The sequence below is a fragment of the Aythya ferina genome, assembly GCF_964211825.1.
Source record: "Aythya ferina genome assembly, chromosome: 25".
Lineage (NCBI taxonomy): Eukaryota > Metazoa > Chordata > Aves > Anseriformes > Anatidae > Aythya > Aythya ferina.
Window position 1 is genome coordinate 1,680,973 of NC_140323.1, and position 25,718 is coordinate 1,706,690.

At 44.7% G+C, this 25,718-nt stretch overlaps 1 protein-coding gene across 6 annotated transcripts in view; it reads right to left on the reverse strand.

Moving 5' to 3' along the window:
- The window catches only part of KCND3 (potassium voltage-gated channel subfamily D member 3), a 115,782-nt gene that overhangs the window by 7,875 nt on the left and 82,189 nt on the right, over positions 1-25,718 (reverse strand). For 5 of the 6 annotated variants that reach the window (XM_084497852.1, XM_084497849.1, XM_084497850.1 and 2 more), the window contains exons 3-7: positions 24,463-24,625; positions 10,682-10,783; positions 4,290-4,382; positions 1,515-1,571; positions 317-564 (exon numbers count right to left, since the gene is read on the reverse strand). In XM_084497852.1, coding sequence (XP_084353978.1) covers positions 317-564; positions 1,515-1,571; positions 4,290-4,382; positions 10,682-10,783; positions 24,463-24,625 — 663 coding nt within the window. The remainder of the gene's footprint in view (positions 1-316; positions 565-1,514; positions 1,572-4,289; positions 4,383-10,681; positions 10,784-24,462; positions 24,626-25,718) is intronic. The other variant, XM_084497853.1, reaches the window with a different exon arrangement.

Below are 25,718 nucleotides of genomic sequence, written 5' to 3' on the forward strand. Positions count from 1 at the left end.
TTAAGGGCTTGGAAGCACTGGGCTATCTGGGCTATATATGGGCTATATCCTTTTTCTGTGTCCTGTCTGGTCAGAGAAGAGCTGCACTAGAGTCGAGCTTTCACGTGGTTCTCCCCCAGAACAGTTACAGAGAACAGCTAGGAGCAACTTTCCTCGGGTTGTCATTAGAGGGAGGAAAACAACGATGCTCTGAGCTCTAGACCCTTCTCTTTTGCTGCCAAACAGGCCTCTAAGAAGCTGCATCAAACATTGAGTTGGATGACGTACTGCAGGGCTTTGCATGCAGTAGTTAGCAGCGAGAGCCTACTTACTGTACCTGGTTGTGAGTGAGGGCTGCTCGCTGCACTGGATGTGGATGGTGCTGAGCTCCTGCATGCTACGGAGGCGAGTGGCTGGCACACTGGAGTTGGGAAGGTGAGTGGTCTTCTTGTTACGGCGAGAACAGCAAGAGGTGGTCAACCCGTGGTGACTCGACAAGGAGGGGCTCCGAGAAGATGGGTAGTTCTGCATCGAGCTCTCCATGCAGTTCTGCTCAAACAGCTGCTCATCAATGAACTCGTGGTTCTGGCAGGGAAAAGAACAGCACCGTTACTCCCTGGTAGCAGTACCGGCCGTGACCCAGCAGCAGGTTGTTTTCAGCACCACCTCGTGCTAGGCTGGTGGGCTGTGTCAGTACCTCGTCTGTGTAAGGTGCTTTGTGCCTGAAAATATTTGTACTAGGCAGATCTTAAAAAGTCACTCTGCCCTTCTGCTCTCTGCAACCAGGAGATTTTGCTGTCCCACATCCATAGAGGAATAAGAGAAACTGTTGCAGTGACAGAAGCATGGTATAGTCTGTTAATACTGCTCTATTTACGTAGCTGGAGCTGGTTAATATAGTGTCTGATTTTCCTCTCATTTTTGTGTCTGAATTCTGGAAGTGGCTTCAAAGTCTCTGCAATGCCACATGGTTACTAAACCCCAGAGAGGAGGAGTTTCAGGAACCTTTTTGTTTGTTCCTGGGGACAGGGTTGTGTTGTGTTTGGAGGACCATCTGGACCTTTCATGGGCTTGCAGGATGTTGCTTGTACTGGCTATTGGGTGCAGAACATACCTGCATTTCACTGGGTGCTTCTATTAACTGAACGGAAATAAACGTGGCAGCTGAGAGTGGGAAGCGGGTAGGGGAAGGAAATTCAGAAAGCTGTAAGGAGTTTTTGTGCTAAGGAACAAGAAATCCTGAAAGAAAGAACTCTTACGCACATACATGAACACCCAAATAATTCTAGTGTACATACTTATCCAGCCCCTGTCAGCATCAGAAAGGATGCGAAACAAAAGCAACTATGGTGAAGGCAGCCATCAGTTTTCACTGGAACAACTCACAACTCTCAAAGGAAACGAGCACTGGGTAGCAAAAAGAGGCACGTGCACAAACTCCCAAGGACAAGACCAGGAACGAGAAAGGAAGCAAACACTCTCCAGACACATCACAGAGATCATAGAGAAAGCAAATTGAATTAAAAAGGAAATACCTTGATGGTGGAAGTTCGTACAGATAACAGGGGATCATCCACAAGATAGGACAATCCCTACGGACAACATGCCAACAAAAGATAAAAACACAATTGATTGTCCATTCCGGCATTCAGAAATTTAGTCCCAGCATTGCATCTCTTGTCTCAGCATTCCGGCCGGCTCACTCAAGTTTGAATGGGCAACCAGACCTTCTCTTTTCCAAACCTTGCTTGAATCAGACCCGTTTGTTCATTCCTTCTCACCCTTGAGCTTTTTCTTGAAAATAGAACAAGGCTGGTTACAACTTTATTGCTTTGATCTTTTGAGAGCCACAGGCAAAGGAAAACAAAGTTTCGGCTGCTGATTCACAAGTAATGAATTGGAATTGCATTGCCATTGGGTCACCAATGGATGTGAGTTTTGGTTATGGTCTGTAAGAACATAGAGGAAAGGTTTGGGTTGAAGGACTGGATTCAACGCACTCAGCATTTGGAGAAAGTGTGGCATGTGAATGTCCATATTCAATGCGGGAGTCAGGAGGAGTGGAAGAGCTCCTCTTCTTTGAACAAACTCCATCTGTTGTGTTAATATGACAAAGTAGCCTTTATTATGGCAGCCACATGTACTTTAGAGTCACTTTGTCATTTTATACACCAGATTTCTGAGCCATTCACAGCCATTCAATTATAAGACTGTATGCTCGTGGCGACTGCAGGTACCGTGGCAATAAATAAAGGCACTTTTCGAATCTTTCTGCCTAGTTTGAGGAAAGGTGAATTGCCCATTGAAACAAGTGTGCAGCCATGGTACATTCCTCATTCCATTCCTGCAACTTCATCACAAAATGACTCTGCAGTGTTTAAAAATTCTTTTTTTTTTTACAATCTAAGGTTTTTGGGGGAGAAATGCCGCATAGTATTTTATGAGTTTATTTGAAGCTTTAGAATTACAGCACAGGCTGATTGAACAATTTGGATTGGTAACTTGAGACCAGAATCCAACCTAGCTGTGTGATTTAATAAAAAAATCCATGGTAATAACTGGCTGAAATATGTGGGGGAAAAAGCATTAAATACGGTGCAGATTCTCCCTCTAGGTTTTCATTCAATTCCGAGTATCATTGTTATTGCCAGCCGTTGCTGAAAAAAGCAATGTTTGAAACGTTTTCAGCCACTGAGATTCACTGAGCAGGGTTGCGTGCTGGAGGCAGCGTGGCTTTGTTAAAGTGGCAAGCCAATACATCCACAAATTAGGACTGGCTTTGTTACTTCCAGCACCCTAGCTGGCCTGTTGGTAATGGAGCGACTCACGTGGCTCCCAGAGATGCCCACGGTGCGGAGGTCAAAGCGCCTATCAGCTTTTACAAGGTTGGGGCCTTACAAGAGCAGACCCTGGAGGCGGGGCTGCCAGCTTTTGTTTGCCTCAGCCAGTTTGGTAAAGTTTTCAAATGGAAGTATTCATGTGAAATATGGGTCACGGCAGTAAAGCTTTTAAGCATGAAGTTCTAAACCGAAGAGTCAGATTGTGAAATATCTGCTTGTTATGTAACATCCAAAACTGCTAGAGACAAAGGCAAGATGAGTCTTATAAAATGGATTCAATAGTCATTGATACAGGAAGAATCAGTTCACTGTCCTTAGAAAGGTGACCTTCTTATCTCATTGTGATAAAGCAGCTGTGCTCACAGGTCACTGTAATTAACCAGTCTTCTTCTTCCAGTGTATCGCTGAAGCCTAAGTGATGTTATTCCAGCATAAGCCAAACTATGGAAGTGAAGGTGATTTGTCTAAAAGAAAGCTCTTGCAAGTCAGAAATCAAAAGTACATTTGATGATGGATGCAGATAGAAAAAGTCATGAATATTTCAAATGTTAACCTCTCTTCATTCTTTCTAGAATGAATCATGGTATAGATAATATGTTCCTTTACTGCATAACCTTTTATATAAACCTGGAAGTAAAACATACGTATCAGATAAATATCTGAAATGTTCCAAGAGACTTCTGCGTACAGAGTAACTTAATAACGAAAAAATAAAATTCTTACACCAACACCTTGCACGACACAAACAGAAAAGTCATTGTCAGAGAAACTGCTTGGCTGGCTCTGAGATAAATTACCGTGTCTTGCGACCAGAAAAGATACGTGCAACCTTTAAACCCACTAAGAGAGTTCATCTGCTCTGCTCCATAAAAAGGGCCAAAGGTTGATTTTTCCAGCCTGGTCCCCGGTTGGCACAGACCAAGTTGGGGTTTGTACTCGCTGACAGCAGCTTCTTCCTCTTAAGACAGCAGAAGTGTCCAGTGGTACTAAGTGGCACAAGCAACGAGTACATACAAAGTGGGACTGACAGCACAAGACAAACGCAGTTTGTTTCTCTTTCAGAAGCACTGAAAAACTTAAACTCAGTATGCAGCTGGTATATAGGATCTCCCTAACCCCTTGCTGAAAAGTTATTTGTATTCCAGTGAACTGAGCAACCTGCTATTGACTTTGTACTGGTGTAAGTGACTGGAGTAGCAGACGATCACACCCCTATCCCTTTGTACAGTGATTTTTTTAATTTTCTTTTTTAAAAAGACTCGATGAAATTGAAATACATTTATTCCATTGCAGGGTATTCTGGGGGAACGGGGGTGTCAGTCTGATCTGGCACAGCTTGGAGGTCCACCTGGGATGTGTGCCCACCCAAGTGGCAGTTCAGAGCATACTGTGTGCACAGCTTGTCCTCACGAAGCCTGGGACAGGCACAAAGACTTAGTAAGATGTAGAAAGGGTTGTGTTGCTACTTACGGTTGTTTTTTCCAGGCAGTGCAGCAGGTGGTGATGTTGGCTTTCAATTAAGGAGGTGCCTTTAGTCATATGCTGTTCATCTTCGGTGGATCCCTAGAGTCAGAAAAAGGGGAGGGAGGAACAAAAAACCCAAACCAGGTGTAAAACCATGAAAACAAACAACCACCAGCTTTCACAGGGATAAAGATGATAATTTCAGCATTGTCATCTCTCAGGTTTTTCTCATGAATCTCATGACAGTAAATCCTCTTTTTTTTATTTCCTTAATGATTTGGCTAGTAAACTCAGGTGCGAAAACGAGCTTTGATTCAAAACCAGTGTGTTTCTAGCCATTTTGTAGCTGTGGAGGAAACACTGCTGTTGTGTGGTGGAAAGGCTCTGGAACCAGAAGATAAATAAAAAAAAACCTCTGCTGTTTTATTTTTCCTAAAGCTGTTAAGACTTTTAAACTTGTCGTGACCTTTGAATGCCAACAGATGTGCCTTGAACTCTGCTGTCTCTCAGGAGACAAAGCATGTGCTGCCTTAGTTCTGCTGAGCTGCTGGCTCTGCTGGCACTGGCGTGTGTTGTGCTGGGACCTCCCGAGGCACAGCTCAGTGCCAGGTCAGAAAGTGTGAACGTGGGCTTCGTGTGTCAGACTTTGTAATGCTGCTCCTGGAGGCAGGACTCCTAGGTCTGTCTCTTCTCTATGTGAACATGGCCAACTGTTCTCCACACAGCAGTGGTGAAGGGTTTATGTCTATGTGAAACGCAGCAGCAGTTCCCTAGGAGGAGAGTTCATCTCCATTAGGTTCTCATTGAGCTGGGGCTTTCTCTCTGTAGAATGGGGTCCTGTGTTTGATGTCTCATTAACACGGTGCCCAGGAGCGCAGAAAACTGAGAGGGAACCCCCTGTGCATCACCTAACACAAAATCCAAACAAGGCAAGCCTGCCCAAAGAGCTTCTGATCCAGATATTTGACTGGTTGTGCAGTGAGGGACTGGCTTTCCCCCATTTCCCTGCGTGTTCAAACGGCTTAAATGTGGCTAACAAATTTGTTAGCTAATCCAGAGAGCGGGGTGTGTTCAGAGTCAAACAGGCAGATAGTATCTTTGGGGAAGGGATTGGGTACAAGTGAGAGTATTTATGTCAAAAACATGTTAAAAGGAGTGGTCCCTCCTAGGTAGGTGTGGGAAGAGCTGGGTGGGATAAAGCTGCTTTTGGCATAGCGATTTGAGGAGTCAGCAAGACTTACTGGGGCACTCCTGTTGGTTTATTTATTTAGCTCATGCAGAAAGCCTGGCACTGAGCACTCATCAGGGTAGCGATAGGCCACCTTAGTCACCCTGAGCAGGGGGAGGGAATGCAGTGCTCTGTGCTTCTGATCTCCGCGCTGTATCAGTGACTCAGGTGCTTGCATTCCCCAAACTGCAGCATCTGTCACTTATGCTGTGATCTGGTGATCAGATACACCTCAGAAATGGAAGGAAAAGCAGTAATAGAGGTTGTTTAGAGAGTTTCTGGGATATTTAAGAGTCGGAATTATTTTTCTCACTCTCTCTGTTCCGCCGTGGGAGGTTTAAAATCTGGGTTGTTTAGGACGTTTTTTCACTGCTCCTGTTTAAAGTCCTTGATCTTAAAATTCACTGCAGTTCCGTGACACATTAATCTGTGCATGTCTTTGGTGGCTAGCATTTCCAAAGACAATTGCATGCATTAAAATGGCAATTAGGCATTGTGCAATGTTTCCCTGTGCTCCCTAGTAAGGGGTGCCTGGTGTCTTCTGTAATGCCTAAATCTGAAAGTCAAAACTGGGTGTGCATGGCTTGAATCTCTGCTTAGCCACAAACCAGCAGGATCTGACTGGTCAGGACAGAAAGTGGGTGGGATGGGAGATGCAGCAGAACCTCTTGGCAGAAGTGCCAAGACTTTGTTTGTTGCTCTAAAGGGGGTCAAATTCAGCTGTGCTTAAGGCGTTGCTTTTAGATACACCCATGTGGCACAATGATTCACTGCAAATGTGCCACTTCCTGGATGGCTCTGCAATCCTTAAGGCATAACTCTGTCTCTGACAGATGCCAAAACATCGCTGAATTGGTACACTTAGAAAGCTGACTTTCTGTACGCAGAATTAATAGATTCCTCTGGGAATGCTTCTTAAGCAGGTTATGGATTTTTTGTTGCTTTTGTTTTGGAAGGTTGAGCATTCCCAGAGGTATTTTTAAGAGTAGCCTAAAAAAAATAATCAGTTCCATTCTTCTTTTTAACAATCCTCCTGGTGAACTAACACAGCAAGCAGATCCTGTTTCTACCCTACTGAGATTACTGACTCTGGTGAAGTCTGTGTTGGAATATTTCCCAAGGAGGTCCCTGCAAGCCTTAAAGCAAATATAAGACTGCACTAAAATGCTCTGGAAAAGGAGGGAGGAAGAACAGATATTGCAAAAAGTATCTTTATGAGAGGATTTGCTTGAGACAGAGACAAAGCTTCCCTACTTCTGGCAGAAGACCGAAGCCAAATGTCACATTTTGGCAGCACGATTCAGTCTCTTTCTCTGCCTTCCATTACAAGGCAAATGTTGCCACTGATGGAAATGGATCAAGGGATGGCAGTGACCAGGAATAAAGTGTAGCATCAGTGAGTATGATTCCTACCTTATCTTTTCACCTTTTTTCTTCAGCCAGATAGGTGTTTTCAGAACAAGAAGGCATGCAGCCTTTCAGAACATCCTAGCATGCAAATTAAGAGAGATCTGCAGGCACTGCACCTTGAACAGGAGAGTACCAACGCTGCACAAATGATTAGCATTTTGATAGTGCTGCTGAGGACTGTGTACCTACAGAGATTGCATTAGTGGTACCTGTGTTACTGCAGGCAAACAAAATCTGTGTCTTCATTAGAAAGTCTGGCTGTAAGGAAAAAAATGGTGGGGGGAGGATGGGGGCTGGCTTGCTGTTTGAGCTGGGTGCCAGTTTTGCAGGGTTTGATGCCAGCTCCCATTCAGTTTGTTCTTGGAAGGCGTTTGCTGAGCTGTTGGTTGCTTCGAGGGAGACTTAAACACACTGTGGCATTGGTTCTGAAGTCCAAAATGTTTCCACTACAGAGGTGTCCTCTACTTAGTGCTTCAGCACACGAAATTGGACGTTGGTGAACTGAGACGAGCTGGTTCAGTGGTTAGACTGTCCCTCGCCGTGAGAATGGCTATAATGCTTATCTATGGCTAAGCAGATTCTGCTTGTGAAAAGGGACAGGACCTCACAACCTACTGTTCCTAGGATATACGCTGCCTAGCATTTTAGCTAAAAGGGAATTTCGGCTAGCTGTACAAGGAGATTACCACTAAGAGGATATGTAGGCTGCTGCCATGGGAAGAAGCTCACCATCTCTTGAGTGCTTGTGACATAAAGCCCACTAAAAAGCTCTCTAAATGAGAAGAAAAAGCTCTGAGTACTTGGTGTCTAGATGGCAAATGCAAAATGCTACAAATCCACGTCTCTAAAGTCTGTGTTCTTGCTAGGAACAGAACTTCTTCCTGCTGCTGTCCTTGGATCAATCCTTTCCTTCATGTGTTCTTTACTCTGCTGCAAGGCTACAGGCTGAAGACATGCTGTTCCCTCGAAAGACGCCGTTAGTGTGTTCGTTCTGGTGCTAATGAAAGGAAATTCTGGCACATGTTCCGGAATCTTGAGCAGCCCTTCTCTCCCCGTTTATTAGTCTGACTGCAGCGTCAGAGCTGGGGGATGTTCTGCAGCAGATTTTTTTTTTTCCCCCCTCAGTTAAGCCCTCAGGGTGTCAGACTGATGGGCAATCTGCTGGACGCTTGTAAAACAATTATACATTGATCACAGTACTGTGTGATTGCTAATGATGAAAGTGATAATATCTCATCATGGCCACATCATAATTGCACTTGGAATTGCTGCTGGGTACCAAAGAAGCCCAATGGCAATCTGGCCACGTGAAGTCCGTTCAAGTTAGCATGAGTCCTGGGCAAGGTATCAAAACGGGATGTGCACCTGACCAATGAAGCAGTTTGATACTAATTTGACTGAGGGATGTACACAGTATGTGGATAATACTTTTGTCCCTACTATAGCAACTGTACAAGTCACATTCCTTCCTTCACTTTTTTTTCCAGCCTAAAAATTTGGCTGGCTAGACTGTGCTGTCATTCACATCTTGTACTCTCTTAAGAATAGTTTGTTCTGCTGCCATAAAACGAAAGGACACAAAATCTTGCCTTGTGGAGTTTAAGTGGTCATGTATACCTTTCTGACAAAGGGTGCCCTGCAGATCTGTAGTGATTTATTGTCCCTGTCCCTGGGTGGAGAGATGTCTTGGTTCTTGATTCAGGAGCTAGGGTAGCCACAGATCATTTCCTGGCAGTGGTGCAGATACCAGCCATGGCTTTGGCAGGTGTCTTGTTCTAGTCCATGATATTCCTGTGTGGCACAGGCAGATGGTAGTTCTGCCTGCCTTCCCCTTAGCCTTTGCTTTTGGCTGTTTCATCTGGAAGTTCCGTGGGGTGGGGATATTTTCTTACTGTGTAATGATAAAAATGTATATAACATTTGGTGCTTTCCCAAGCAGAGTTCATGGATCTTACTGGGCTGCGGGGAAGTTGTGTTAACGTTTAGAGCTGTAGGCCCACCAGAAAGCAATTTGCACCCAGGAAAGCTTGGGAAGGCCTGCTCTAGGCACTAATCTATATCTAACTTTTTAACGGGTAGGAGAAATCCTTTAGAGACTCTTCAGAAATGTTTTTGTTATCTTTTCTGTGTGTGCAACAGCTTGCTAGCCAACAAAAAGACCCTTCTTCCAATTATTTTTTGGGCAGGTGCCAGAAAATGAACCCATTCAGCCAAATATTTCTCTCAACCTCGTACATTTTGGATTTAAGCATTGGCGTGTCAGCTGCTCTCCTGTGAGCGCTCTTGGCAGGGAGTTTTGGTTGATGAGAGATGTGAGGAGATTCATGTCGGGATGACAGGCTGGAAGATCAAGTGAAAACTGTGTCCATGCTAAGCTCCTCTGGCTTCTTTTTTTCTTTTTATAGAAATTTAAAGCAAAAGTCTAAGTTACAGCCAATTTTTGGACTGTTCCTGAGTAATGACACAGTAGACTCAGCTGTGGTGGTGTCCCACTCCTGAGCCTTTCCTTGGTGGGGATTAATCTCTGGACTACCTGTGACCAGTCTTCATGGTCTCAATATTTTCTTGCTATAGAAACTTTTCTCGAGCTGCTGAAGAGCAGCATGTGGTTCGAGAACCACAGATTTTCCAAGTGTCACTGCCGTTTGTTGAGCAGGGACGTTATTTGTGTAGTTATTTGTGTAGATGATCAAACTTGTTTTGGAGGGGAGCACAGAAACTGATCCAGGCATCCTGCCTTCCCAATCCATATTTCACGTAAAGTATGTTTGAAAGCTACTCCAGTTACAAAAGACCAGACTCCCTTATCTAGGTCTGCACTGAGAAACATCCTAGCTGTAAAACCAGGTGATGCACACCCTGCTTCTGGGTGCTGGACCTGCTGATCTTGGGTAGGAATGGGCTCGGGTCCTAGCGAGCAGCTTGTAACACCATGAGCTTGAAAGGGGTTTTCAGCTTTGATTTTACAAATGCAAACATCCTGGCAGGGATGTATGCCAGGGAAAATAGACATTTGAAGGATTAGAGCCCCAAGTAGGGATGCACAAACAAGTGCAAGGTGGCTCTGGTGGCTCAATTAGGCATTCTTCGTGTCATTCTTTGCTCCCCACCTGCACGAAAGGCTGCTTTATTTGAAATGGAATCCATGAAATGTGCTAATACCTGCTCTGGTGTTGATCAGGCTTAAAGTAATAACCTGTTCTCGTTTTCACTGATTCTGCTGAGCAATCTGACGCGCTTCCATTTCTTCTTCTCATGAATAGCTAATATTAGCCTCCAGATGCCTTTCTATTAAAAATAAACCCACCACCAAACTGTCTGAAACAGGAGCTAGGGAATATTTTCCTGTCCTGTTAGGCAGATAGTCCATGTTAGGGAGAGACTTCTAAAAATAAATAACTATATGTTGAACGACTGCGGATATTTATAGCCCAGGCAGACGCTGGGTGGTCCAAAGCAGCGCAGCTCCCACAGCTTCATCACACTGAGGTTTGAACAAGCTGTGAACCTGGCCTCTGCTGGAAGGCCAGATCCTTTCCCAGCTCAAGAATGAGCCCAAGGAAGTATTTTTTCCCCTGCTCCAGTCCTGCAGCCGGACTCAGCACACACAGTAGTGCAGGTACAGCCCTCCAGGGAGGCTGCTGTGCTGCAGGGCCAGCGATGCGGGTGGCAATGAGGAGGGAAGGGGAAGGAGCCCAGGGATGGGTGGGAGCAGGGAGCTGCCCAAACTCACGGATGGAGGCGTTTTGTCTGCACTCACCGTCAGCTCGAGGGCTTCGTTCAGGAGGCCGTTGCGCTTGCTGTGCAGGTAGGCGTTGGAGCTGCCCGTTTTGGCCACTCGAATCCTCGCGAGCCGGGCTTTCTGTGAAGGAGACAAATAAGCTGGATTTATACTTTGGCACACCAAGCGGTCAGGCCTGTGCTGTCTGTACCAGGACGAAGGCAATGTCAGGATCTCACTGTACCTGAAAAAACCTGGGGATGAAACGCAGGGGGTGTGTGGGCAGGACAAGGCTGCTGGAGAGAACAGCAAGCACAGGACTGTCTCCAGGGCCTAGATGAGCACATAGATCTGAAGAACACAGCTGACACAGTGTTAGTGGCCTTTCCAGAGATAAGAAACAAGTTCCTGCAGCAAACACAGTGACACCTAGTACCCGGTGGTGGTGGAGATGCTGCTGAGAGGCGTTCTGAGGGAGCAGAGCTGGGAGATGTTTGGTAACGTGCTCACTTACCAGTCAAGTAGCAAAGATCCTTGGTTCATCAGGAAACACTAATGAAAAGTCTACGTTCCTCATCCTGAGGTAAACAAAGGCACCTTATGTGTTCCTTTTGTCCTCTGCGCTGGCGACGTTAGTTCGTTAGCTGTGGTGTCTGACAACATAGGACTGTTTGTCCCGAAACATGCATCTCTGTGGAGAATGACAGAAGTCATTCTGCATCAACACTCTTCTCATTTTTATTTATCCCTGACCTTCTTGACATCTAGAGAAACAAGTTAAATGATAAAAAGCAGCCTGGAACAAAGCAAGCAAGAAAAACTAATAAGGCCCTCTTCTCTTTTGATCACACAGGTTTTTTAGCTTTCCAGTTAGTCTTTTCAAATGTTGCCTGCTTCTCTGTCAAGTGCTGATTTGCCTTTTTCTTTTCTCCTGTTAATTTATGACTCAAACACCATTAAAAGTAAATACATGAAATAGCTGTGGCTATTAAAAATAATTACATTGTGCTGTATTTTAAAATGCTGCATAATCTTTTAAATAACATGGAACTCGTGATTTTCCTTTCTAATTAGAGGTGCTAATGGGTATACACTGTATGAACAGTAAAGCCAAGAGGCAAATATCTGCAGTGGGTCCAGAGAGTGTAATAATTCTAGGAGCTCTATTACTGCACATGCATGAGTGACTCTGGCCCTCAATATTTGAAAGATTTGTTTAACCTTAAAGAGCTTCCGCTTAAACAGGCAATTTCTTAGAAAACAACACGCACAGGATGGTGCTTTGCAGCTTTAATTAGGAGTCACAGACTATGAACAGCCTGAAAAATAGGCATGCTTTTTGGCACCCCAAAATGGGGGCATCCAAAATTGAATTTCTTTTCTAGATTTCACCTAGATTTCATTGTCCCATTTTAATGTTAATACTCCAAGTATATGAGCGTGAAATCTGATGAAAATTACTCTATACTGAAGATGCAACAAGAATATGAAATTTGATCTTCATTTTTTCTGAGGTCTTTGCAAACTTCTCTTGCTCTAGGACCTAAATAGGGACTGGTCTCAGACTGGAACACAGAGCAAAAAAAAATCAGACTAGAAGCTAGGAGTTGCAGGTAACAGCCAAGTCTCAGCCTGTGCTCCATGAGGTCTACTGATACTGGTGTAACTCCTGAGTGAACCTGCAGATGACTTAGGGGAGGGAGTGGGGATAAGGTGTCAAAGACTGGTCCTTTTCTTAATTACATGGTACTTTCTCCCTGTTAGTTACATTGTCATGTGTGTCTGTTGCTATCCACAATGATCTTCTCTCTTCTGTAATCAGGGCTGGATGGTGGATCCAGTGATGGTCAGTGAGGCTCTGGCAACCACAGAAGACTTTTTCCTTTCTGTTCCTTTCTGTGCCTGACAGAACATCAGCTCCTTTTGCTGCAGGAAGTGTGCGAGTCCCTCAACCTACCCACCTCACATACAGCAGGAAAAGTTCAGTTGCTATCATCATCGGTTCAGTCAATTGTTAAAGTGGATTCAGTCTTAGGCTCTTGTAATGAACATTATTCCCTTTGCCTTCAGGCTAGCAGGAGATCAAATATTAATAGCTGTACTCCACATGGACTGGAGATGGTTCGTTTCTGAGGTCTGTTCTCTTTTCTCTTTTGAAACAGGGCCACTAGCTATCTTAATAATTAAACCCCATAGCTTTTGTAGTTTAGAACAGACGTTGTTATTTTAAAAAATGTCAGTGGGGCAGGGCAGAAATTAATCCTATTTTCCTTACACAAAAGGCTGTCTAGGATAGTCACATCACCTAACTCTGTGCCCCCATCATGATTAAATTTGGTAGATATCTTGATTAAGTCAGCTAGAGAAGTTAATTAAAATAGGTGCCTAAAATTGGTTTGGCCCTCCAGATAATTTCCCAAGTTGGACTAGAAACAACTCTAAAGCTATGGTTCACGGTTTTTATGTAAAAATCTGTTTATGTGTAAATGTGCATTATTTAGAAAGCATGTCTATCAAGTTGTGTGAGCTTTACAAGATGTCTAGGTAGGTGTTTTGTGTTTCTGCAGGATGCAGTACTTTAATCACACCTGAGAGCAGCACCGCAGCTCTCCCCTGGCATTGCAGTGGAGGTTGGACACCGGTCTGGGTGACTGAGCTGAGTGGATTGTGGGTGAGAAGGGCACCTGGCAGCACGCTTACAATTTGGGTTACAGACAAAGCAGGTCAAAGCTGGCTGTTTCAGCAGAGTTTTATGTTACGTGCTGGGATCTATCAGTCTGGATGGGGCAGGCCAGCAAAGGTATGCTTGGACAGATAGGGGAAGAGTAACGTGCAGGAGCAGAAGCCTTGCACTTAGGGTGCCCCACACAGACTTCAAAGGAGCAGTGTTTTGTAGAGGACCCTACACTATGTACTGGCACATATTTAACCGTCCAAGATTAGGCTGATAGGGTCTTCCAAATTCTGCCAGTTTATAACACTTGTGGGGATGCTTTTGTTATTTCAGCTCTGTTTGCATGCCTTAGTACTGCTGCTCTGCAGGACAGGAGAAAGCCAAGTGCAGGACCATGGGTTTTTGACCATCTGCAGCAAATGTCTTTGGAGGGGATAGCTGTCTTCTGCATCTCATCCCACAAATGTGGCAGACTAAAGGTCATTAGGGCCAGGCCTGAGATCACTGTTACTGAATATAACCCCTGCACAGAGAGTCTAAAAAAGGAAAGAAAACGGCACACTGTGTCTGCATGTGGAGTGGTAAGAGGAGTTGCTAGGAAACCACAGGATCTCAAAATGCATATGACCTAATCTGGAAGATAATTTATATGATGAAAATAATAATACTAATGACAGCCACTTACAGGTTGGAATGATTAATTTGGTTATCTTAGTGCCCACGTGTTTCTGAGAGCAGGGTGGAAGGCAGGGCTCAATAACTTCTGGCTCCTTGCTGCTTTTTAAGAAACTGGAGACTGAATAAGCAGAATGGCAGCGGAGCCCTGCACGTGTAGAGTGCTGAGATAGGTGGTGAGGATGATGTAAGGGGCCGACAGCATCCTGGGTACCTGCATTATCCAAAGGGGCTGGCAAAGGGGAAATAGAATAGCATGCCTTCACTGTTCAGCTGCGTTGGAGAAGGGAAAGAAGCAGGAGTTGCAGGCTAGGAAAAATGCTTACCAGATGGCAGGCCCAGGAAACAGCTAATTATTATTTATTAATGATTTTCATCTAGTTCTTATGGAGATAATGTTCGCTCTTGATTTATGTGGTATCATAAACTATTAAGTTACAATCTATGACATAATTTCATATTTGCCAGACATCTTCAGCTTCCCAGATCTTCTGTGCCTTTGCTCAAGGAGATGGGCTGGAGCACATGTATGTCAGGTACTGGATGTGCGGGTCCTGTGCCCCCTCCTGCTCCCTCTTTGGGCTGAAGCTGTTATTAGCATTACTCCTCCCATCCAACTTTATCTGCTAAAACCACATGAAGAGCATTTCTGGCAGAAAATGCAGCTACATTGGATATTTAATAGTGCCTCACATTTTATCTCCCAAGCAATTAGTTTGAATCTGAGCAGTCCTGTTGGTGACTGCTGCAGTGAGTCCAGGGGTGCAGTACGTGTACACCACTGGTCTTTTACTGCTGACGTGAAGCTTCTCTCAAAAGTAATCAACGGAATAGTTTTGATCTGCTTTTTATTTCTAGGGTACAATATCAGAGCCATTCAGTAAATGCTCTTTTTTTTCTTCTTCTTCGTGCGTTTGTCTGCATCGGATGCTAGTTTGAGTTTGCACTTGAAATGATCTTGTCTTTGAATTTTATAATAAAATTAGAGTCAAAAAAAAAAAAGAATTCAGCAAAGACTTCAATTTGTACTCCTGAGTGGTAATTCAATACACATGTATAACTTAGAAAAGGGATGAATTCAATCTTCATCTGGTGGAAAACAGCTTAGCTCCCCTGGTCTGTTGGGGTAGTCTTCCTTTGCAAGTAGAAAACAGAAAATTCTTCTTTTAAAAAATAAAAAAATAATAAAAAAAATACTGTCTAGAGCAGACAAGAAATTAAATGAATCTACCGCTTGTGGAGTGCTTTCCTCAATATAATCATGCGACACTCATCTGTCCTACTTATGGCTCCGAGAAGCTGATATGCCATCTTTAACAAAGCTTGGAAACAGGCTGGACTGCCAAATTAGGACTCGGGGTTATTACATGCGTTTGAACAGTGAGCAAAATAATAGCTGTTTAAAAAGCAAATGGCCCATATAATAAGTACTGGTTGTTATTCTGCTAACCCTGGCTCCATCTGGCTATTGCAATAGGCGATGGAGTTACAGCAGAATTAGAAAAGTCAGTTTCTGCAGATCATCTTTCTGTCATTTTAACCTTTCTGAGAAACGAAGTATGCACATTTGGACTTCCCTTCCTCTCAATTCTTTACATTAAGCAGCTTTTGAGCCAAGTTTAAATATTCTGTCGCTTTTGCTTTGGGGGAGATATTGTAGAGCTGCATATGAAAATTAGACTGTGTAGAACTCATTATATTCCTATATAATTTGATAGAACCACTTAGAGTCAGACCTTGATCTTATTTTGGGCCTCTTCATTACTTTCCAGAGATGAAAGATTCCCCTCCCCTCCTCTGTGGCTCTCCTTTTAATCGTACCTTACCCTTGGCACCATTAAAGCAACAGAACATCATTTCAAATGCACTATATCGTTTAATCTTTTCCAACACTGAAGAACATGATGTTCAATCTATTTATAGAACAATGCACAGAATATGGAGTTTAATGGATCTCAACTTCTCTACTAGTCATAGATATCCTCGCTGATGAAACAGAACTTTGAAAAGAGTCATAATACACAAAACTCAAATTGGGAAATGCAAGACTGTCAGGAAGTCTCTTGAGCACCGAAGCCAGTTCTCGCCTACTGCAAACCTAAAAAGCTCTGGCTTAAAATTAGTGAAGCTCATACTCCTGTTGGGCATCTACTTTAGAACCTCATTCTTCTGTTTAGAAAATAGCTTCTGATTTCCTGCCTGCATGTATTTATCTCCAGCTTTACTCAGTTGCCATTGTATTGACGTTTTCTTTTTACGTAGACCGTTCCCTTTCTGGTGTTTGCTGCTTATTCATTCTACTGCAAAGAACAGAATAAGCTTCATTTTTCCTGGAGTTTGATAATTCTCACTTTATTCCTTTGCTTGACACTTAAAAAGTAAGCTTTTTGCAAGGTCATTTCCTATTTCCATCCTCTATAGATGCCCTGCATATTTCTCTTGTTTTTCCCCAGCTACCCAGCCATCTACCCAGTGAGGGTTGTATTCAGACCCTGATCTCTGTAAGAACTGCTAGTCCAGTTGACAAAGTTAGCTCCCTTCACTTCTTAAGCTTTCCTATTAATATGGTAATTGAAAAGAAAAAAAAAAAAACAAACACACACACAAACAACACTGCACATGCTTTTGTCTTCTTACCACTCTAATAGATCTCGGAGCTCGAGTTAAAGTCACTCCAGGGATGCATGGTCAAAGAGGTGCAGTTGCAGTGTTCTGGGAATATGTTATAGTTCATTAGAGTTGGAAGTGAAATGTCATGGGGTTTAAGCTAGGGTGTTGGAATTTGTTTAGAAACATTAATAAGCGTCTTCTCAAGAAAAAAGCCTCATGTTTTCCTGCATCATTGATGGAGAGCTTGCTGTTCTCTGTTGTTATAGAGGTTCTTGGTTTCAGAGAAAGCAAAGTATGATGAATATCTGCCTGGGATTTGTCTGTCTGTCTCCAGATCTCACTTGTTATAACATCCTTCACACAGCTCACACCCCTAATTAATAGCTATAAACTATTCAGGGGATGGAGAAATTAACAGGATTTAATCTAGTGTCAGATGCCAATTTACTAGGCCTGATATATGAACAGTAATTAATGGTGTGGAGGCTTGTGATTAGCTACAAAAAATGGAGGCCATCACTTCATGTAGTGCTTCTCACACCTTCCATGGGAAGACAGAGAAAACAGGAGGAGAAAAACAACCACAAACCTTCGTATGAAACTTGGGAGAACTACCTAAACCTGTACAGCTCCCAGTGGAATGAAGCAGCAGGGGATGAGGAGGCAGCAGGGCTGTTTTCCTGCTTTGTTGCTGACTCATTAGCAACTAGAGCACTTGGCTCTGAAGCGCAGGTACCCATGGGCAGCAAGTGGAGTGGCCGGTGTTAGGCTTTCCTTGCGTGAGTTTGGGCAGCTCCAGCCTGGGTAAGGGCAGGAGCTGTGCTCCGTGTCACTGCTCCGTACTTCAGGCTCTCAGCAGTAATTGAGAGAAGTGTTGCTGGCTGGCAAAGGAAAATGACTCCGAAGTCATCAGATGACAATAAAGTTGTGCAGTGCAATTGGCTTTCGTACTGAATCTGCTCTTAGTTGTTCCTCCTGTTTCTGAGGTCCCTGGGGACAAGCCTCTTGCAGCCGGCTTTTGGAAAAGAAAGGCCCGTCAGAACCCCGTCCCCTGGTCGTATTTGACGAGTGGAGGCTTAAAGAAAAATGTGTGTCACAGCTCGCATCTCTACGACAGCCACAAAACATTGGCTGCATGCCTCGCTTTGGCAAATATCGAGGGAGAAACCTGCTTCTCGTGCTATATCGGGTGCTGCAGCGCTCCCTGGGCTGTCAGCAGAAAGCTGTGGAGTTGTCATGGTTACTTGCTTCCCTGGCCTTGGTTTGCATTCCAGCATCGTTGCACGTTCCTGCTAGAATGGCTCCTAATTGTCCTGACTCAGTTGCTAACGAAGCTGATGTTTCATATGTGGACAGAAATGGGCTGGCTGGCGGCTGGGTGCTGGAGCTGGTGGACAATGTGTAGAATTGCTCCTTATTATTGTATTTGTTTGGAGTTAGTGCTGAGTTCGGGCTAAATGGCTGCGCTTACCCGGAGAACAGGTGGCTCAAATTGCCACCAGGCACCGGTCTGCATAGTAAACAGAAGAGTTCTGCTCGGCTGTGACAACGAGGAGAAAAACTATTTCCTCAGGAGCAATTTGTCTGGGAAATCGAACTCCTTTTTCTTCCTGCAGAGTACTTGCAGGCAGACTGTGATTTCCGCAAAAAGATATATTTTTTGAAAAATGTCAGTAAGCTGCACGCACGCTCTCTGTTCCCTGCTCTGGCAGCCCTCACCGTGCTGCTTCCCCATGGCTGGGCAGGGAACCGCATGCTGCCGCTCTGCTGCCTTGCTCGGCGAGAAGGCAGGAATCACCAGTGTGACAGCTCAGAGATAGAAATGTAAAACCACGTATAAACAGTATTACCACAGGATGGTTTCAGTTTATAACCTTGTGCGTGAACTAACTCTACAAGAAGCCACTGAGCCAGGAAAGAAGCGGATTTATCCCAGTTTTATGCTTGAGAACACCTGAATCACAGAGAGGGGAGCACGGAAGGGTGACGGTGCTGCAACATCCGTGTTGGTCACAACGACAGTGGCTGTAGTGGGGAGACAGGAGGGTGGCAGGCTCCTGTTTGTGCCTGGAGAGGGCCTGCCTTGTGCAGGTTTAGAGCCTGATCCGATGCTGAAGTTGTCCGCACGTACTGCTTGATTGGATTTTCCTGACCTCTAAACAACAAAGACTTGCTCTGAGTCAGACTTTGCAGACCATGGCTGCGGGGTGGAGTGGGAGGAGTGCAATAATGGGATTTGGGACTTTTTGTGTTGGGCCATGTGGGACGGTTGGGAATGGTTGCAGAGAATTTTTGCAGAGGCCCTTGGGCGATGTGCTAGGAGGCTGCAGGGTTTTCCCACCTGTCTGACACGTGTGGGGAGGGGACTGCCCTCCCAGCACCACCTCTATCAGGACAAATGCTGCTCCTCACTTGCTAATCACTGGCAGGGTACCAATCAGTTACAGCAGTAAGCTTTACTGCCACTTTTATCTGATTTAAGTGATGTTTTTTTCCTGACCCAGTGGATATAACCATGGTGCTTAATCCAGACGTAACCATGCATTGTAGGTGCACCGGCACAAGGCTGTGCGTTCAGCACACAGACTGGGAGCTGCACAGAAGCTGAACAGCACCAGCCCGCTTGGTTCTGCGTTGCTGAGGCACAGTGGCAAAATAACTGCTTAGCAGAGGTAACAGCAAAGAGTCTGATCTCTAGAAGCCTGTTCCAAAGTGGGACGGAGCTTCCCAAGGCTTTTGGCAGAACGTTTTGAACGCAGGTCTCCTAGATGAGGCAATTTCAGATAGCATTTATTTAGACATCTGGGATGAAGCCGGCAACATCAGCCACTACAAATCCTACCAACTGTGCTACGTAACGAGCCATCTGGACACAGCCCCCAGCCTGGCCTTCCAGCAGGTGGGGAGAGGAGGCACCACAGTCCTGGAGCAGCCACGGAGCCCTCTGGGGGGGATCGGTCGGGTTCTTAAGCACTACGGGCACTACCTGGTCAGGACTGGGACGTGATGGACTGCAGACATCTGGTAGTTTGATGTAGTTTGGGAGCCAGGGACTTTGAACTAGCTGAACTGGTGGAGGATGCCACTTGCTTTTGTGGGTGGTATGAAGGAGAAGAGGACAGATCCCTGGTTGGTTGGTTGTGTTTTTTTTTTTTCCCTGATTTGTATTATGGAATGTGGCAAACAGGACAAAGAGGAGGAAGAGGTACCTACCCCAGAAAAACTGAAGTTTCTTCTTTAAAAATAAAAGTAAAAAATCTCTTCTCCCTGTCAGAAACTGTTAACTATCAACAACAACAAAAACATATTCCACCCAGATTCATTGTGGTTGAAAAAAACATGTTTTTTAAATGTCAGCCAGCTCCAGTTTTAACCTTATTGTTTCTCTCTCTCCTCAAGTTCCCAACCCCATCCCCTGCTGGGAACTGAGTCATGTTCTGTCGCTGAGCTCTCCTTAGACAGCTCAGCTCTGCTCGAGTCACTTTTTCTGGCCGTTCTGTTCCACGCTTTGAAGTTCGCTAACCCACCTCCAAAATTTAGGGTGTCAGCTGAAAAACAGAACATTTCAAAGCTGACTCCCCTGCTCTGTAGAAAATCAATTATTATAATGGCCTTGTTATTGACAGGTGTGTGGGCCGCCTTTCTCATGGGTAAGACGATGACATAAATCCAGCATTAAGCATTCTCTTCGTCACCATCTTCCCTCTCCAGCAGCTCTGCTGACTGCAGTCCTGTTTTCCATGCCTCTGGGAGTGACGGCTGGGTCTGGAACAGGCTGTTTCTAGCGTGCCTCTTATGGAACAATCAGAAAGATATTTGTGTCCTTACTCTTCCTTTTGGCTTAAGCCCCTTTTCAGCATCTCCATAGTTACCTCTTCGTCCGCCCGCAGTCACAGCTGCCTGTGTGCAGCCACCTCGCCAGCAGTCCTTGTGGTCTGGAATAACCTTCCTCCATCTATTTCCTCTCGGCGACTTCCATCTGAAGATGTGGCTTCTCCCTCCCCGCCTCGTTGCTGTCTCCTGCTGTTAGCAGCTCTGTGATTGAGTACTTTAATTCACCCGCCTGGCAACGCGTCCGCTGCTCTGCTCCACCTAGGCTGTGCCATCCACTCCTTGATAGCCTACGTTGCACTTTTCAGTCCTGTGCTGCGGTTTTATGTGATAGCTGCTATGCAAAAACATTTGTTCTGGGTGGACCTTTCCTATCCTAAACGTGGGTGGTTGGCTCTTCCCTGGGAGAGTGCAGATCGTCCATGTAAACCATGGGAGAGCAGCGTGCTCTTCTGGGACCTGGCTGCACCAAGCTCCAAGGCCGTGTCTATTACATTATCTGGCAGCCTCAGCCATGCATTTCTCTACTACCTCACTCAGGTGGGAACAGCATTGTGGCTTGAGGTCGTGTTTGCAGTGGCTAACTTGTAAACAACAAAGTGTTTTGCTGTCAAAGGAGCAGCATGCTCAGCAGCTGCTCCTCACTGCCTCTGCTCCTCCTTCCTAGGGCTGCAAAGTGGGAGCTGTGCTCAAGCCAGCTCTGATACTTGTCTGCTTCTTCATGTTGCATCTGAACTGCAGGCTGAGCGGCAAGAGGGACTCCAGCAATACGTGAATTACAAAGTCATTCAATTGTCAAGCCTTTTAAGTGTCAAGTTCTCCTTTAAACCCAGAGACTGTGACATTCAGTAAAGAACAGCATCGTTTCAATGTCAGGAAGGTCTATTCTTAGCACATCAGTCAAAAAGAAAAAAAGTCTTTGGGGGGTGGAGGGGAGCAACCAAAAAACAATTTTGCCAAAATGAGCCGTGTCAGAAATGATCAATTCATCCTCCATTCAGAGTGACCTGGTCCTTGCTGCGTGCCAGAGGACAAAATTTGATGACACAGCACAATAAATTAAGATTACTAGATCTTCTTGTAATTAATTCTCTTGCACTGCAGGTTTGGCAAGGAATAATTTATCTCTGAGGTGATTAAAGCACCATTGTTGGTGGTTTTTTTCTTTTTTCTTTCCTTGTTGTTCTCCCCTTTTTTTACCCCTCCCTCTCTTTTTTTTAGGAACACTTTTCCTCAGTTAGTAGAAGAATAGGTGCTGGTGGTAACAACCCCCCTTGTATTTTACTCATGCTATTTAAATGCCTTTTCCTCAGTATGAGTTATGAACAAAATAATAAACCTGATCCGTAACCTACTCTTCAAATGTACCTGATGTTGTAACAGGTACGATTCTTGGAAGAAACTGAAGTTCTAAAGCACTCATCATAACACCCTAAAATTATTTACTCCTCAACTAAAAGAGAAGAAGAATTTATTTAGCACCCTAGAACCTTAGGAAGATGTCTGTGTTATTTCTTCCAAGCGGTGTCTCCTAACTCTGCTCACAGAGATGCTGTTGGTGGGCGTATTCAAGGGCTGAGAAGGTGCAAAGAGCTTTCTCCAGCCTTCTCGAAAAAGCCACGTAAATGTCTTTGTATCTTTAATTAAATGGGAACAGAGTTCTATTACTAAAATTTTCTTATGGCTGAAGAAGAAACTGAGTCCTCTGGAGGGTGATGCTGGTAATGGACTTGTTCCAACACAGACTCTCTCTGTGCCCATCCTGACCATCTCCAGAGAGACATCGCGGCATCACTGTCATCAGTGTGCTTCTGTCTCTCTTGCTCTCCTTAGTATTCATGCAGTGATGATCATGTGCAAATTACTCACACTTTTGACTTGAGAAAACTTTCTTAGCCCAGAAATTCATCCAATATCAAGGGAATTAGAAATTCAAATGGGGAGAAATCATACACTATGTGTCAATACAGCAGACCTTATAAAAGCTGCAGTCAATCATATTGGCATCAAAGGTGGTGGTGGCACGTTTCCTTGCCACCAGGTGCACTGCAGTCCAACAATAAAGGAAAAAATGAATCAGAACAAAAACCTTTGGTATGCTGCCTGCCCGGGACAGCGTCAGCCACAAGCACTGATCTGGAGTCAGCTCTGGAGCTTCTTTGTATTGTCATCCGTGGCTACGCACAAGTCCTGTTTGGTTATTTGTCTTGCCCGTTTATCTGCCTGGGCTGTACTCTAAAGCAAGCTCTGTGTCTCAGCATATTTACGTACTGGTTCAGTAGAACAAGTGCTTTCTCTTAGTCTTCACTTATGTAACTGGGCTATTGTGCACTGGCCCCTTAATGAACTTCTATGTGCATGTTTCTTTTTAGAAACGCTTCTTTTAGGCAATATTTAAGAGTTTTGAATGGGAGCAATTGGGGTCTCTTTTCTGTTGTTTGTTTTTCTTTTATATATATTATATATTATATATAATATAATAAAAATTCATACGTTTGAAAACACAAAATGTGTTGCTAACTGCAGAGGAGCATTTGTCCTTATAGCTGCTTAGCAGTTACTGCATTGACCTGTAAGTTCACCGTACGAAGAAATCAGTTGTTAACAGGCTGAGGTTTTGTTGCTGGTTGTGTTGTTCTCTAAGGTTCTGGATTTATACTTTTAAATACAGACGGAATGGAGAGTTCACCTGTCTTCCAGTGATGCAAAGCTAAATTAGCTGTTAACACTGAAGTAGTAAAAGGTTGTTGTAATGCTTGTAATGCTGTCCTGTTTGTTACCTGCCAGGTTACATTTCTGCAGCCAACATCCCGATAAAGGGTGCTGTCTGCGTGCACACTGTTCAGTGAAAGAGATTTTGTTTAATTTAAAGTGGATGTAAGTGCTGCTGAAAGGTAGGAGGCTGACGCAGCTGGAGAGTGGAAGCTCAGAAGCTACGACCCAGGAAGCAGCTTTACAAATTCACAGAGCATTTCTCTGTGCATGAGGGAGAGAAGACAGTGTGATGGAACATCTGGTGGTCCCCAACAGAAAGGACTCAGGGCAGAGATGGAAGCTTCCAAACACACTCCCCAGTGTGGCTTTGCCCTGATCTGGAGTTTGGATTTCTTCCTCTTCTAAGTGATAATGCCAAACCTAATGCAGATATAGATGTAAATCCCAGCACCGATTTACGGAGCCTGTAATTCATTCCTGTGTGATTCTGCCTCTCTGTTACTCTGCTTATGTGCTTTGCCTGCCAGATGTTGTGGTTTTGTAGGTCTTGTATCTCAGCGCTCTGCTGTCAGCTCCCTGAGATGCGAGCAGTAGGCAGGACCCAGCTGCTTGCCCCCAGCAGAAATGGCACATCTTGCTGCTACTGTTTGCCAGCAGATCCCCTGGGTCTTGAATTTCTGGCAGACAGAATTCCATCGGGAGAACTAAACCAAACCTTTAGCGTACAGTTATTGTAAAAACCTGATTCTGGTTTTGTTGTAATTTAGCAGGCTGAAATGGAGTTATAATAATCTGTCATACTTTGAGTGAATCAGTAGGTTTATACTGGTAAAAACAGAATATCCGGTAATCCCCTAGCATTTCCAGGTTGTTGGGTTTTGTTTGCTTGTTTTTTTTTGTATTCTCAGTGTATTTTTTCTATGTTAGGGGTGTGTGTAGCTGATAACTATGTGTTTCTGGGTTTGTGTCTTCAAACCTCCAGGGCAGAGAGGCAGCAGGAACCAGACAGCCAGAAAGACCAACAGCTCCCTTTAGTGACTTAGGGGACACTTAGGGTGCCTCTATATGTACGTATTTATTTCTCACGTCTGTGACAGAGTGAGCAATAAAAGCCGTATTGCTTCTGACAACGAGAGTCCAGGGTTCAAGTCCATGTTCAGGTGGTGATAATTTATTTTTTATACTTTAGTGGGTGATATTGGTGGGAGGGGGATGCTTGGATCAGATATCCTGGTCTATAAACCACCCTTTATGGCCCTACGATGTGTAGCATGTCCAGTACCCAGCTTGTGCTGGGGTGTGGGTTTTGTCTTACCTTCTGCGCTCTCCTCTTGTCGGCCCGCTGGTTCTGGTGGTAAATTCGGCTGAAGTTGGAGACAATGACCGGAACGGGCAGAGCAATGACCAGCACCCCGCTCAGGGAGCAAATGGAGCCAAATATCTTCCCGGCAATTGTCTTGGGCACCATGTCACCATAACTAGAGGGGAAAGAACAAAAAAAGGGGAAGCCCCTCCTTCAGACCAGTGCGGTGGCACCAAAAGCCTGTTCAGGTTCTCTGAGCGAGCAGCAGCATGGGTGTCCAGGTGAGACAATAAAACAGAAACCTGCCATACAAGCAACGCATCCTGTGGATTTACACCACATTCTGGCAATGGATTGAACTACACCAAAGAAGGGTGCCCTGGCTGCAGAATGCCTGTGCCAGCCCAGGCAGTGGCTCAGCATGTTAAATTCATGCCCTCACTCATTCAGCACCTACCTCTCCATGTCAATGAGCTCTAACAAAGTTTGTCTGCATGTACGTCTGCTTGTGACCAGTTCATGTATTTTCATTCCCTTGTATCGAGGTGCAAACGAGGACTGACTGACGCTTGTGTTTAAAGACGCGGCAGTTTCCTTGCCATCTATGCATTCAGAAACACGGGGTGCAATAAAGTCTGCATTCGGTAATGAATGAATTCTCAGGAATGAGTCCAGCTGAAAAATGTTAAGACAAACTTCTGCACTGAGGCTGACCCAGCAATCTTTTCATTAACTATTGTAATATGTATGTTAAATAATACCGGCAGAATCGGAGATGAAATAATCCATTTTCTGCAGATGGGAGATCCTGCTGGCTTAGGTTTTTTAGGTTGCACATGATAAATCACTGCTCCTAGTGCTTTTTTTGCTGTCTATATTTTCACTCTGCAAATTGCAAAAGCCCTTTGTAGTGGTTTTATACTTAAGCTTTAACATTTCCTTCTGTAAAGGTAACCGATGTGCTTATGGCCACTCGGCAGTGCAATAGGAGCGAGTGTGGCACTTGTTCCATAACGCTGTGTTACAGTGAAGGTAACTGGGATTTTGCATTTTGATTTACAGTTTGGCCTGACACAATCCCCATGTTTTATGCCAGGTGATGGGACCTCTTAATTCTAACCGACCGCACCGTTGCTGACAGCTCTCCCGTCTCGCAGCACAGCCTCTGATACCCAGTCGGGCAGCAGCTGCTGGCAGTGCAAACGTTGCTGCCCTGCCTTCAGCAGATGCAGAGGAAACCTCCGCAGGAGGCTCGTTCTCCCCTGCCG